The sequence below is a fragment of the Neophocaena asiaeorientalis genome, unplaced genomic scaffold (assembly GCF_003031525.2).
Source record: "Neophocaena asiaeorientalis asiaeorientalis breed wild unplaced genomic scaffold, Neophocaena_asiaeorientalis_V1.1 scaffold528, whole genome shotgun sequence".
Lineage (NCBI taxonomy): Eukaryota > Metazoa > Chordata > Mammalia > Artiodactyla > Phocoenidae > Neophocaena > Neophocaena asiaeorientalis.
Window position 1 is genome coordinate 18,866 of NW_020173938.1, and position 14,888 is coordinate 33,753.

At 55.0% G+C, this 14,888-nt stretch overlaps 1 protein-coding gene across 1 annotated transcript; it reads left to right on the forward strand.

Annotated features, from left to right (window-relative positions):
- Nucleotides 1–1,065: 1,065 nt before the first annotated feature.
- Nucleotides 1,066–8,580, forward strand: LOC112404632 (cystatin-8-like). Its single transcript, XM_024752683.1, is given in 4 exon segments — nt 1,066–1,252; nt 1,255–1,302; nt 4,583–4,641; nt 8,497–8,580. Coding segments are annotated over 4 exon segments (378 nt in total).
- The last annotated feature ends 6,308 nt before the right edge of the window (nt 8,581–14,888 follow it).

Consider the following 14,888-nt stretch of genomic DNA (forward strand, 5'->3'; position numbering starts at 1 on the left):
ATATTGGAAAAGTGTTGTCCACTACAGCACTGTTTGTAGCAGCTGAAAATGAGAAACAACCAAACCTCCGACAGTTTAAGTACAACGTGGAGGAAGGGTTCCCACCCAGCAACGGTTCCAGCAGCCAGATGTATGCAGCGGTTTCCCATACATAGCCCAGTGTCAGGAGCCCATCAACCTTAACATCCTGGGACCAATGCCCACCTCTCTGTCCCTCCAGGAACGTCCAAGAGCCCAGGGGTGCCCACGCCCCCTCCCACTAAGGTGCACGCCTGAGCCGCAGGGTGGGCTGTGGCCACTGCTCCCTGGAGGACGGGACAGCAGACGGCGGTGCTGGGGCTCCAGAGGAGGGAGTCAGAGGCCAGGCACTTAGGAAGCCAGGGTCACGGCGTGGGTGGGCCCTCTGCCCCGAGGGCAGAAGCAGGAGGGGCGTGCCTGCTGTGTGAGCTGCCAGGACCATGGGCCAGTGGCCAGCAGGGGAGAGGTACCCTCACTGAGACAGGGTCACCGGTGTGGGATTACATCACAACGTGGGACCTCCCTGCAGGGCATGGACTCAGAAGGTGACCACACACCAGGGCTCGGGAACGAGGAGGCCCCAGACCAGGGCTTAGATGCAGCTAAAAGTGCTGGGTTTGTGGGAGAACCCCGGGCTGGGGCACCCACCTCCACAGGAGGGGGAGCAGACTAGAAACAGGGCCAGGGCAGGATACCTCAGGGCAGCCACACCCTTCACAGCCACATCTTACAGGCCTGAGACACAGAAACCGGAGTGGGAGGAGAGGCTCACAGGGTAGGTGCGGGCCCGCCAGCTCTAAGTGCTCTGCCTGGAGCCACAGAGCCACCCAGGAGGAGAAGAGCAGGATGCTGGGGTGGCTGGGGCACTCCTGAACTGGCTTCTCGTGGGCAGGGCTCCTTGGAAGACAGGGGGAGCCCCACCAGGTGACCCTGACAGTTCTGTCTTCATCCAGCTGGGCTGATGTTCTCAGGGTAAGATCTCTGGACCTGTAGTGGCATCCACGGTCACCCCACCCTACCCACAGCTCCAGCCCTGGGAGGACGAGGATGTTCACTTGTGCACCCGGAAGGAGGGACCGTGACCAGACTCTGGGGGTCCTGGTGGATAGCACATTCCTATCCAAGAGCCCAGGCAAGGTGTTGAGGGAATCGAGGACCATCCGCACCTCAAGTGGCAACGTGAAGCAGTGTCTGTGGTTCGCTGTGCAGGAATACAATAAGGAGAGCAAGGAGAAATCCTCTTCCAGGTGGTCAAGGTGCTGCAGGTCCAGCTGCGCGGTAAGGGTGCTTCCTCCCAATTTGCATATTTGTTCCCAGCAGCACAGGCTGAAGCCAGGCTGAGAGAGAGGGTGTGTAAACATCACTGGGACCCAGCGGTTCCGGACACTCGAGCGCTCCATGCCCAGCGTCTTTACTCCACGTGCTGCGACCTCTGTCCGAGGGGCCCCAACCTGTGAACTCAGTTAATTCCCAAACTGCAAATCACACGTCTGTGATCCATGTTTGCTAAGGCTGGGAGACAAGTTGAGCGCCATGAATATTTTGTAATAATGCAGCCCCAGGCAACATTCAATCTATCCACATCCCATAGTGCCTCCTCCCAGATTCCTTCCTTTTGTCAGTCCTACATTTCTTTAGTGTCAGTGGAGACATTCTGTCCACAGAACCCCCTCCTCGCAGGGCCTCAGGTGGCCCAAGGCTGGGAGACCTTGCTCACTTGATTCCCATGTGGGTGATGCTCCACACGGCCCCACATGCCAAGTCCAAGAAGAAGCCCTCGGCGTTGAAATTCCACTGACTTCCAGCCTCAGTTGGGTGGTTGGGGCATAACTTCACAGGAGGCTTGCAGGGATGAGTTGTAAAGAGAGTCGGCAGGCAGGCCATTGAGAAAGACTTACCCCAGGTGTTGGACTCCACACTGCCTCCGTTGGCAGGAGAGGGGCCGGTCTACACGTGATCCCACCTCCGGGCACAAGTGAGCCATCAACACGGTGTTCCCAGCGCACGAGGCCGATGGCTGCACACTCCGTCAGGGGCAATCCTGCCGCCCTTTGAAGTTAAGGCTCCCGGGTCCTGTAACTTCCACACCCCCTTCACAGTTCTCCCCTTTGGTACCCATGCATCATGGGCATGCAGCCCTTCCGTGCCAGCCGCTCTAGATGGGGCTGAGATGGACACAGGTGATCACAGCCTTTAGGGAGCAAGGGGATCAATTAGAAGACAAACCACTAAGCCAGACCTGAGAGCTGGGATGCTGTCTGTGGCGTGGTGCTTGGGGCCAGGCGTCAGTGGGCTTCCTTAGACAGCTGGTGAGTCCCCTCCTGCACTGGCCGCACCCTCACCAATTAAGTGAGGATCCCTGTGTGGGACCTGGGTCCCCTACACAATCATGGTTGAGCACCACCTCCCCAGGGATAGATGAACGTGCAGCCCGAGGGCAGATGGGCTACAGGGGAAGGCAGCTGGTGGGCAGTGGTTTTGGGGGGGTCCCCAGAAGCAGACCCTAGTGCTAGTGTTCCAGTGAAGTGGTTTATTTGAGAGGCCATCCAGGAAGCACCAGGCAGCCTGGAGAGGATTGAGAGGGGGCAGGGAAGGGACCAGTGCAGGGGAGCCACTGAGCAGGTGACAACCAAGGGCATCTGGGCTCAGGGTCCCTGGGGCCTTGGGGAGAGGGGGCAGCACTGCAGAGCTGGGCCACCTGCAGGAGAGGAGCTGGGTTCCTCATCCACAAACTCTCAGGCTAAGAGCTGCTCCAGGAGCCCTTGGCTTCTGCTGGCAACAGAGAGCCCCGGGAAGTGACAGTGTGGGTCGGTGTCTGGGGCCCCACCCATAACATCTGCTGCAGGAGGGGAGTGGGAGGGTTTAGGGGTGTGGGGGAGGGGAGGAAGGAGCGTGGCCCATTTCAGCAACCCTAAGGAGCCAGTGTGAGCAGCCAGACAGGTGGGCAGTGACCAGGCCAAGCCAGGCCTCCTAGGCTGTGGGCAAGACTTTCAGGCCACCCTAGGAGGATGAAAAGCCAGAGAAACATTAGGACATGGGGTTCTTGGGATCCATGTGATCAGATACGGGCTTTGGATCTGTCACTCTGGTTAACCCACCTCCAGAAAGGGATGTGAGTTCTCAGGTTCCCCTTTCCCTGGAATCAGCACACAGCCATCCTCTTCCTTCCTGTGGCCGGATGAGCAGAGAGTCCGGGACCTCTGGGAGGTAGGAGGAGTGGGGACGGCTGTTAGGGGTGCGCGTTCTAGCGCCCGACGCCCCCGTCTCAGCCCGGGGTCGGCCGCCAGCTGGCTAACCAGCTTCTCCCACTACAGTCCGGTCACCCTTGTTAGTTCTTTGGAAAGAAACTAAGAGGTCATACGACCTTGTTAAAGGCTGGAGTGGGCAGCGAGGGAAGGCCTGGCAAAAAAGCGTGAGTCCAGGTGAACCTGGACCCAAGCTGCAGACACACATTTCATCTCCTGCTGTCATCTTTTTTTTTTTTTTTTTTTTTTTTTTTTTTGCAGTACACGGGCCTCTCAGTGTTGTGGCCTCTCCTGTTGTGAAACACAGGCTCCGGATGTGCAGGCTCAGCGGCCACGGCTCACGGGCCCAGCCGCTCCGCGGCATGTGGGATCTTCCCGGACCAGGGCACGAACCCGTGTCCCCTGCATCGGCAGGTGGACTCTCAACCACTGCGCCAGCAGGAAGCCCTGTCATCTTTTTTGACCTCACTGTTCATCAGAATCACCTGGAGGCTTGTTCAAACACAGACTGCGGGGCCCACCCCTGGAGTTTCTGATTCAGTAGGTCGAGGTCCTGCATTTCCATCAAGTTCCCTGGTGATGCTGATGCTGCCGGTCCAGGGGCCCCACCTGCGAAGGCTGGAACACCACTGCGGAAGGAGGGCCCTTATTCCTTCTGTGATTCCAAGAGCTGGTAGGAGAAGGATTTGCTGGATGGCGGGCTTGGCCATCTCTAAATCCTGCTGTAATCTTTTAAAACCAGATGGGAGCAGATTTACACGGACATGTGAGCAGCCTTTAACTCACTCAACTGTTAGCAAATTCTGTCAATCACAGCTGTTCTGCTTCCTAAACACTTAGAGAACAGGAAGACAAACCCTGGCCACATGGGCCCCTGGGGTGGTGGGAGGGGCCTTGGGTGGGGAAGTCCCAAAGGGCAGGGATTTCAGGTGACAGAATCTGAGGGGGTTATGTGTGGGAAGGGACTCAGGGAGGGGGTCCTATGTGGTCGAGGGGCCTGTTCCCATGGGGCACACGTGAACTGGTAATATCCTGGGCCCAGGAGAGCCCAGGTTCTGGAAGTAGAAGGTCTTGCCTTCAAGAAAGCCCCAGGCTGGATGGAGCCTTCCCTAGGGCATCCAGCTCCAGGTGGTGGTATCAGTGTGTGGTGGGCATTATAGGCCATCCCCTAAAGATATATTTGGAGAGGGGGAGAGGGGAGGAGGAGATAGGGAGAGAGAATGAGAGTGAGAGCAATTTGTTAAGGGTTAGCTGAAACTTAAAAAGTAGAAAAAGCTTTTTTGGACAAAATTGCATGATTGCTAATCAGTAGGTCACAGATCGTCTGGAATACTTTATTCATGCTGAAATAGCCCGCACCAACTGCAGAAAGCTTCCAGCATGGTTAAGGAAAACTTCAAACTGGAAAAGGTAGGTGACAAGCCAACTAGCTGCAATGGTCTTGGCTGCTCTGAGCCCCAGGCAGAACTTGGGGTACACAGACCCTCTCCTTGAGGTCGGCATCAGTCCCAGTGTTTCACCCCAGAAGTGGTCAGCCCTGTGGCCTTCAGAGCAGAGGGTGCAGGGCAGCAGGATGTGGAGGACCCCTTGTCCTAGGGACAGGGTGCTGTCAAGGTCACTCTTATTGCAAGGACTCCATCCCTCCAGGCTCCTGGTGCAGGAAAACTCGCTAACACACATTCACTGGGAGTCTGCCCTCTTGGACCCTGATGCACCACCCAGCTGTTGCCAGCCCCACAGTCGTTCATCCTTGTGAAGGCACAAAAGGGAGTCCGTTCACTCAGCCGCTCATCAAAGCTTACTTGGCACTTGGCGCTATTCTGGGTGCTGGAGATCAAGCAGTGACCAGGCTAAGTGGTGTCCCCACCCTCCCAGGCTCAGCCATGGTTTCCACAAATGTCAGGGAAGAGCCCCAGGCTCTCAGCAGGGGTCTGACATAGCCTGGGGGCTTTTGGCCTCAAGCCTGTATTTCTGACTCAGGGTGGAAGTGCCCGGGGCTCATCCAAGGGCTTCCTCTGAGGTTGGTGAAGGCCCCGGGCTCCCTGAAGGTGGGCTCCTTCTTTCACCCCCGTGGTCTTTCACGTGAGCCATGTCAGAATCACCTGGCGACCTTGACACACCTGGGTGGCGCGGTTTCCCCCTGAAGAGTCTGATTCAGTAGGTCTGGAGAGGAATCCAAGAACTGGCAATCCTCACGAGCTCCCCAGGCTGGGGTCCGGGGCTGCTGCTCTGGCCTTGGGACCATGCTCAGAACCGCTGCTTCAGGCAGCCACTGCACGGGCACCACAAGGGCCCATTGACAGGAGTCTAAAACAGCCTCTGGGAGCTCACCATGAACAATTTCCATCATTTCCAGCACAATACAGGCCCTTCAAGGACAAACAGTCAAGCAGGGAGCGTGTCTGATGCCATCTTATCTTTTATGTTAGTTTTATTTATCTTTTCCTGGTAGTACAAGTATGGTTGGTTGAAGTTTATATTTTCTACTGGGAGCATTGTGGATAAGGGAAAGTTGTCGCTTTTTACCTGTTTGTAGAAAATATTAAAGAGAATTAAGGAAACTTGTCTTCAGGAAGCTCTTTTATTCTCTGTAAGGTTTCCATGGCCCATCTCGGTTTTAAAGCACACGTTTTAAAGCCCACATTTATCGATAATGAAAACTTTGTTCCTTTCTTTCCAAGTGTTTGGAATAATGCTGAAGAGGAGTAATGCTGGGCATTCTCTCTTATTCCTGGGGGATTTAATGGGATTCTCTTCAGTATTTATACCTTATTACTAAATATTGTATCAAGTGTTGTTTTCTGAAGCTCCTCCAACTCTCTCTTTACCAAGAGTTAGGTTTTTTGTGTGTGCGTGTGTGTTTTGCTTTTTGTTTTTTGTTTTTGCGGTACACAGGCCTCTCTCACTGTTGTGGCCTCTCCCGTTGCGGAGCACAGGCTCCGGACGCGCAGGCTCAGCGGCCATGGCTCACGGGCCCAGCCGCTCCGCGGCATGTGGGATCTTCCCGGACCGGGGCACGAACCCGTGTCCCCTGCATCGGCAGGCGGGCTCTCAACCACTGCGCCATCAGGGAAGCCCCAAGAGTTAGTTTTTAAATTAAGAATGTTTTCTTCTATCAATTATTCTTTCAGTATCTACCAAGTGTATTGAATAATTTTTTCTTTTTGACCCATTACTATAATAAATTCAAATAATATTGAGTCATCCTTACGTGTCTGGAATATGGAGCACGTGTCTTTTTGGTTTTCTATAAATATAACTTTCTTTAAATGGCGTGGTTAGTTCTCATCCACGCTGACTGAAGGTGGTGACAGATACACAGGTCACCAGTGTGCAGGCTTGTTTGGTGACTGCCTCTTCAGCAAGGTTTCTGGACGATTTCTGCACAAGGACACGGCAGGGGACTATCCTTGTTCCTCTGACCCGATTAGCTTTGTTGAACCTGCTGTGGACATGCACACCTGGCATCCCTGTCCCTTTTATGGCAAATTTCTGGGTCTCTCTGAGTGCGGGGTGCGATTCCTGAAGGCTAATTGTGGACGTGCTTATGCATGTGTGTGGGGGGTGTTCTCCAGTCACCACCTCGTTGATGGCAGGACAGCCCCTTCTTCTTGTCACCTCCCTTTGTGGAGACACTCCGTGGGGCCCGGGCTGGAAGGGAGCAGTGGCATGGGTGGTGTCCGCACTTGTCTCTTAGCATACAGAGGGATCGATGTGCCACTTTTCATTTAGGAATTTTGCTTTTATATATTAAACAGTCAAACTTCCCTAGAGAATGGCTTGGAGCATGTGGTGCACACACGGACACACGGGCACACACGCGTTCCATGGCCTGACCCCAAACCTACTGAATCAGAATGTCCGGGTACTGACATCCACATACTCCATGTCACAGGAATGCTGAAAATCACTGCATTAGGGACAGTAACTCTTTACTATGCAGCTGCTTTTAATTTGCTGGTATTTTTTTAAGGCTATTTAGTAGGTAAGTTTGGGTTATAATTTATTTCTCAGCTATATTTTGGTTTCAGGATTTCTGTGGTCTGGTGTAATGAGAATGGGGGCTTTCCATTTTTTCCTGTGATCTAGATCAGTTTAAAGACCAAAAGAGCTTTGGGTTCTCAAGGCTTGATGTAATTTGCCTATAAAAACATTTTGACTTGGTATTTTGTTGGTTTGTGGGCAATGAGGCCCCCATAATACTCCTTTGCATGTGTGCAGAACTCAGTGGAGACCTAACGCCATTCTCTCTGACACCGTTTGCCTCTTAGCTCCTGAAATGCCCCAGTGTTTCCAGCCAATTATTGAAGATGCCCTTTGCTGTTTTTCCAGGATTGCTACTGACCTGTTCATCTGTCTCTCTCCCCTCACTCATCCGTCTATCACCCACACATAGAATATTTCATTTGTCATTTCAATGGCTTTTTAAAAATTTATTTATTTATTTTTGGCTGCGTTGGATCTTCATTGCTGTGCACGGGCTTTCTCTAGTTGCAGCGAGCAGGGGTTACTCTTCCATTGCGGTGAGGAGGCTTCTCATTGCGTGGCTTCTCTTGTTGTGGAGCTCAGGCTCTAGGCGCACGGGCTTCAGTAGCTGTGGCACGCAGGTTCAGTAGTTGTGGTGCACGGGCTTAGTTGCTCCATGGCATGTGGGATCTTCCTGGACCAGGGCTCGAACCCGTGTCACCTGCATTGGCAGGTGGATTCTTAACTACTGCGCCACCAGAGAAGCCCTCAATGACATTTTGAAAGGGGGAGAAGGGGTCTTTGGAATAAAAGATATGTTAGGTCCTAGAACTCTCTAAATTGCTCTTATCCTGACATTGTTGTTAGAACAAAGGGCATTGTTTGATTATTAAAATGACCTACATTAGTTTATACATGGCATAGAATTGCATACAATCTACATTGTAGAAAATATTAAAGAGAATTCAAAATAAAATCAAGGTTACATCTGATCTCCCACCAAAATATGATGAGTATTAATATTTGCTGTCTATCCATGGGAGGGACGGGAACAGATACCTCTCCAGGTACCTGCTGGTGGCTACAAAGGTCTGCAGCCTCCAGCCGTCTGGTTCTTGGGGGCATTCCTTGATGGGTGATGACCCGTCTTCCCACATATTCCTAAGCTGACACTTAGTATCCTAAGCTGACACCTGGCAACAGAGCCATTTTTTTTCTCTTCCTCTTGGCACACTGCTGACTTTGCTGTGGTGGTGGTCTTTTTCAGAGCCAAATGTGCACCTTTCTGGTGGGCACACTCCCGTGGCACAGCGATTTCACCGTGATGAAGAAGAAGTGTGTGGATGCCTAGGGGCTCTGGAGCTCCTACCACCATCCCTTCCTTTGTCTGTGAAACAGCAATGAATGGCCTGTGAGCCATTACCAGCGTGCTTTCCTCATACATGTCCCCCTGCTTGCTGTTCTGCTTTCTAGATTCATGTTAGGTGGTAACGAAAGATGAGCGAGACCAAGTCCTCCTTCCTGGCCTCACGGGAGGCCACTTGCCTTTAGCAGGCATGATGGCCCGCCCCCAGGAATAAGGAACATTTGTCACTGAGCACAGAGGGTGGGGTGTGGTCTGATTTCATTTCCCACCACACCCCTGGGAAGGAATCTCCTTTTGATCTGGTAATCCGCCGCCCCCGCCCCCCGCCCCGTGCCCTGCCCCACAGAGGGCTGAACGCAGTGGGTACTCACAGGTTCCTTCTGGAAGCCTCCTTTGGCCTGAGGCCCCTTTCTCCCTGGGTCCCAAGTGGATGGGTCACCGGTGGGAGATGAGGGGGACGCAGCTGGGAGACCCCCTGGCAGAAGCAGCAGTCTTCCCCGTGGGGGCTCTGTGAATTGGGAGAATTTGTGTTTCTCTTTATGTAAATGTCAACAGTGGTCACAGATCTAGAGGGGTGAGGACAATAAGGCCTTCAAAGGAAGCTTCAGTGTTCACAAGTGTCTGTGGGTGCAGGTGTGTGCAGGTGTGTGCAGGTGTGTATGCAGGTGTGTGTATGCAGGTGTGTGTATGGAGAGAGACTGAGGAGAGGTGGGGGTATGTGGAGAAGGAAGTACACAAGCAGAGATGATAACAGGAGATGAAACTTCCTCAAAGAAAGCAATCATTAAAAATAGGTGTGTCTGGGCCTTCCCTAGTGGCGCAGTGGTTGAGAGTCCGCCTGCCGATGCAGGGGACACGGGTTCGTGCCCCGGTCCGGGAAGATCCCACATGCCGCCGAGCGGCTGGGCCCGTGAGCCATGGCCGCTGAGCCTGCACGTCCAGAGCCTGTGCTCCGCAGCGGGAGAGGCCACAGCAGTGAGAGGCCCGTGTACCCCAAAAAAAAAAAAAAAGGTGTGTCTGAGGGGGGATTCTTTAATGGATAGAGTTTTAATTTCACAGGATGAAAAGCTTGTGGAGATCAGTGGCACAGCACTGTGAATATACTCAGCACTACTGAACTATACACTTAAATGGTTTGGATGGGAGATGTTATATGTATTTACCACAATTAGATTTTTAAAAACTAAGTAGGCTGTTTTAAACGTGGTGTTGGGTACAATTTGGGAGACCAACTGTGTTTCCAGCGTTCAGGGCTTCACCTCAGGGCCTGGTGGGTGGCAGGGATTCAGCATTCCTGCCCCAGACAGAATGAGGCCTCGAGACTCAAAGGCCACTTCTTTTGTCTCTGGTTCCTCCAAATTAAGGTCTCACGGTTGGAGACACCGGCATGGTGTCTGGGGTGACCCCTGGGGTGACAGGGGACAAGTGGCATTCACCTTGCAGAGCCCTTGCCTCTCCTCTGATTGTCTCTTCCCTCCTGTCAGCCCCCCAAGTCTCTCTTCCCAGCCCACCCATGTGTGCCTCGCTCTCCTCCGACACAACTCCTGCTCTGCCCCCAACCCCAGGAGCCTCCCCCAGGTAAGGGCCCAGGATTTGGACCTGAAACAGGCTTAACATCACTTGGACCTAATACACTTATCCTGATTAAAAACTACTCTTCCCCTCAGGCCAGGAGGGCTCCATCCAAAAGTGCCCCCCAGATACCCTGGTGGGATGCTTCCTGCAGAGCAGCAGACCCACTACCCAGCCCCGGTGCTCAGGTCAGACCACAGCTGCGCATCCCCCCCTGCTCACAAAGCACATGTAGGCGCCTTAGGAAAGACAGCCTATTGGGACCAACCTCTTGAGATGGTCCTTCCTTCTGGACAGTTGGGTGGGATCCGCAGGAATCTGGTGTCTGCAGCAAGCGGGCAGGGCACAGTGCGGGGCTAGCCGGACGTGCTGGGGGCGGGGTGACTGCCACCCCACTGGTACAGGTGTTCCTCCCACGTGGACAGAGATACCCCGTACAGGCCTATTTCTAAGTTTGTGTTAACTTATATCAAATTTTAATCTAACTTCACCTCTTTTTAACCTGTCTCTCCAAGTCTCTTCTTTTCATTTTCTCTTTCTTCACATGAAATAAGATGTCAGGCAGGCCTCTCTTTCCCTTGCTGGGTTTCATGTCCTTTCTGCTGAGATGTTACTGGCGTCTCTCTCTCTCTCTCTCTCTCTCTCTCTCTCTCTCTCTCTCTCTCTCTCTCTCTCTCTCTCTCTCTCTCTCTCTCTCTCTCTCTCTCTCTCTCTCTCTCTCTCTCTCTCTCTCTCTCTCTCTCTCTCTCTCTCTCTCTCTCTCTCTCTCTCTCTCTCTCTCTCTCTCTCTCTCACACACACACACACACACACACACACACTCACTTCCCTACAGCCTCTACTCCATTCTGCTGAAGCCCCCCTGCACCCTGGACCCAACACTGTCTGCCTCAGTCTGGGACGCAGGAGCAAAGGGGCCCTGGAAGGCCACAGAGATCAAGGAAATGCCGCCCAACAAGACTGGTCACGTGGCCTCGGAGGCTGCCCAACCTCAGGACTGGTCTGGGGGTCCCGTCCTCTGCCCTGCCCCTATCCTTGCAGAGACCCAAGGCCTTTCCAGCTGGTGACCAGTCATGGCCATCCTCTGCGAGAACAAGGAATCCATTTAGCCCAATCCTGGACGGGGCTGTGGAGACCCCGCAGGCCAGTGGGAAACAAGGCCAGAGCTGCCAGGACCAGGGGTGGGTGCTCCGGGGATCACCTGGGTAGCAGCAGCAGGGAGCTCAGGGCCTCCAACCTGGGAAAGGGCCAGGTGGGCTGTGGGGAGAGTGCAGCCTGGTCCTGGTCTCAGAGATGTAAGCACTGTCCCAGCTCTGCCATGTCCATTGCGTGCCGCACCACTGACCACACCCCAGGTCTGCTAACCTTGACCCAGGCCAGCGTGGGGACTGCCTGGCTCCCAGGCCCTGCTGGACTGAGAGCCCATGGGGAGGGGCACAGACTCATCACCCACGTGCGCCTAGTGGGTGGTGTTCCCCTTTCCATGTGGTAGGTACATGTAGACACAGGAGGTGCATTTCTAGGGTCTCCAGAGGAGTCAGGGACAAAGGGTCAAGACACGGGCACTGAAAGTGTACGGAGCGGCCACCAGTGTCCACCCTGCGCAGGGGATGGTGGGGTGGCCACGTTGGAGCTCTAGGATGGACCCAGGCTTGCAAAGTAGCTGTTCCCCTCCGACCCTGGGAATGAAATAACAAGGCTGATCTGTTTCCAAGGCACATGGGATAAAGATTTGGGTCCTCTCCCGAGACCAACGGGCTCAGCCAGGGGAGAGGAGAGTAAGCAGAAGTGGGGCTGCAGCCGGAGCAGAGGCCCAGGGGGTGAGACGGGCCTTCTGCGGTCCAGGGGTCCCTTGCCCGCAGGCTGCTTTCCTTGGTGAAGGGCACTCCTGCCAGCTCTCCTCACGTCCACCGTGGAGGGCTCCCCGATTCATCGGCAGGTCCTGGACGGAGGCAGGCTGCTGCACCGGCCTGGCCATAAACCCCTCCTGTTTGACCTCCTGGCGTCTCCAGTCTCAGCCAGGACCACCCCGCAAGTGTTGTCCCAAAGCCAAACTGAGCAGGGCATTTCCCTCCTCCCATAGTCAACGGCCCGTCAAGTGTACTTGAGCATACCTGGCACAGAAGCCCGTCTCTGCCCCAATCACCAGGCTACTGCTGGGCCTGCAGGGCCAGGTCAATGCACTGCCGTGGATGTCACCTAGGGCCAGCCAGAGGCTCTTCAGCTCCCCCTGCCACCCTGGGGAACCACCCTCTCCCGCAGACCGGTGTGGATCATCTGGAAGGAGAGGCAAATTGCAGGGCCTGGATGGCCCCTCTACAGGCTGGTGACCATGCGGGTGGGGACCGGACTGTGCCTTTGTGTGCCCACTGTGCCCCGAGCATTTTATGCTCACCTGCTCTGCCCACCCATGGCCCACCCTGGGCCCCCTGCCCATCAGCGGAGACTCCACATGGGCACTCACGCACCATGTCCCCACCCTTGGTGGGGCTGCCCCCCGTGACGGGCAGCCTCCTGACTTCTGGCTGCATGTGTGGGCCCAGGCTGGGCCGTGGAAGGATGGGAGCCCAGGAAGCCACGGGGAACAGAGGACAGAGGGGCCCAGGACAGCAGGGCACTTGCAGAGGAGCTCGGGGCCAGGCTTGGGGGGCAGGCCCTCTCCCCACAGCATTTTACAGATCCTGCGGGCAGATCCTGGCTACCTGGGTACCAGTCCCAGCTAACGGCCTCCCTTCTTGGGCATGAGCGTGTCTGAGCATGAGGAAACGAGTCTCTAGACCTGGCTGAGTCACGGAGCCCCCTGGCCAGGGGAGTGAGGCCAGGAGCAGGGTCAGCTGTGGGACAACTCCCGGACACCAGCATGTCTGAGCTCTAGGCTGCTGGCACCTCGAGGGCAGGGGTACAGCCACAGGCCAGCACAGAAGATGGAGTTCTTGTCCCAACGCTGCCACCTTCTAGTTCAAAGCCCTCACGGTGTAACTGGGCCCTCAGTCTTCTAGCCTTCATCTTGGAGGACAGAATGCCTGCTGGCTCGGTAGGACCAGGCGATGTGCTGGGTCGGAGGCATGTACGTCCGTTACAGCGGGGGAGGCTGACGGTTCTGCTATCCATGTGCCGACACATTTGCAGGTTTCTGCTGGGATCAGGCCGGCTAGCGGCCTTAGGGACAGTTGGCAGCAGAGACCTGAGCCCTGGCCTCTGTTGCCTCCTCCCACTTTTCACTGTCAGCCTTGTCCCACCAAAGAGTTCAAAGGCTTTAGTTCTACAGTCATTTGTTCTTCGGCTGACACAGAGTTTAATTGTTGCAACTTCAAAGTAGGCCAGGGCCAAAACAGAGACTGCAAGGTTCTTGCCCAAAGAGCAGAGGGTCCTTGGAATAGAGGATGGCGAGGTCTTGGGTCTGCGAGTCCCCAGCTCTTATCTGGACATTAGGCGTGCCGGCAGCGTTTACCGATCCCCCCGTGAGGACAGGAACGTGAACCTGGGGGCCTTTCTCAGGAAAAGAATTGCCAATGGCAATGAGCTGGTCTCCGGTTCTACATGGGCTCCCACCACGGACACTGCAGGGACAGGCCCCCGAGCTGTCGGACTTGATGGGCTCAACCCGAGGTGTGCACATGCCCAGTGGCCGGCTTGCTCTGCTTCCAGAACCCTGACTGCGCCTCCTGGCCGGGAACCTCAAGGCCTCAAGGCCTCAAGGCCAGCCCCCTGCGCACACGCCGAGAAGCCCCTTCTGCCATCACTCTCTCACCCTCACCTTGCCCGTGGAAAAAGCAAGAATGTGGGACTGTGACCATTGCCAAGATGGAACTGGCTGTGTGGTGGACCCAGCTTCACCTTGCTCAGTGTCACAGCAAACTTCACCCACAAGAGAGGCCCAGAGCCAGGCCACAGATCAGGGGATTGCTCCAAAGTGCTGGGGACTGGACCGTGGCCTTCCTCTTGACGAAAGGGGATTTGTGATGAAATGAGGGTGATTTCTGCAGGATCTTTCCCAATTCAGCCACCCCTGGAGCAAGACCTAAGGGCATTGCTATAAGAAGAACTGCCGAATGAGATGAACCAGGCAGGAATTATGTCACACAGCCGGGCTGAGTGCGGGTGAGGACGGGCATAGGACTGGAGCCAGGTGTCTGGCCCTCAGCGGTGCCTCTTATGAGTCCAGAAGGGCTGGGCGCCATCCTAGCTTCTGCTGTCATTGCTTAGCACCTGCCTTGGCAAGCAGCCAGCTAATGTGGATGTGGAGAAAGGTGATGGGACCTTTTCCCTTCCAGGCTCTTTGCTTTCGAGGGTGTTGGCCTGAACGTAACAGGGCTCCCTCATGGCGGAGTTTGGGCCTCAGCTGCACAGCCTTTCATGGGCGCCTCTCCCAGGGAGAGATCTTGGCCTCCCCGCCTCTGGCAGACCCTCAATCCTGCAGGTGCGGAATGACTTTAGGTGGACAGTGGAGAGCTTTGGGGGTGTGGTTCAGAGTAGAGGGACGGAGGCCTGCAGAAAGGGGAAATAAATCACCAAACAACTTATTTCAGTAACGCTATCTGGCCCTACAGCCCGAATGGTTCCAAAACTGCTGCCGAGGAGGGCTCACCTGTATCGATCCGGGTAGAAGAGGAGTCCAAGGCTTGTCTTGATCTGCTTCCCACGGTTTATACCAGAACGACAAAGACGCAATGGTCCACATGAAGAAGTGGAGAAGGTGCTGATGGCCAGAACTGTGGAGC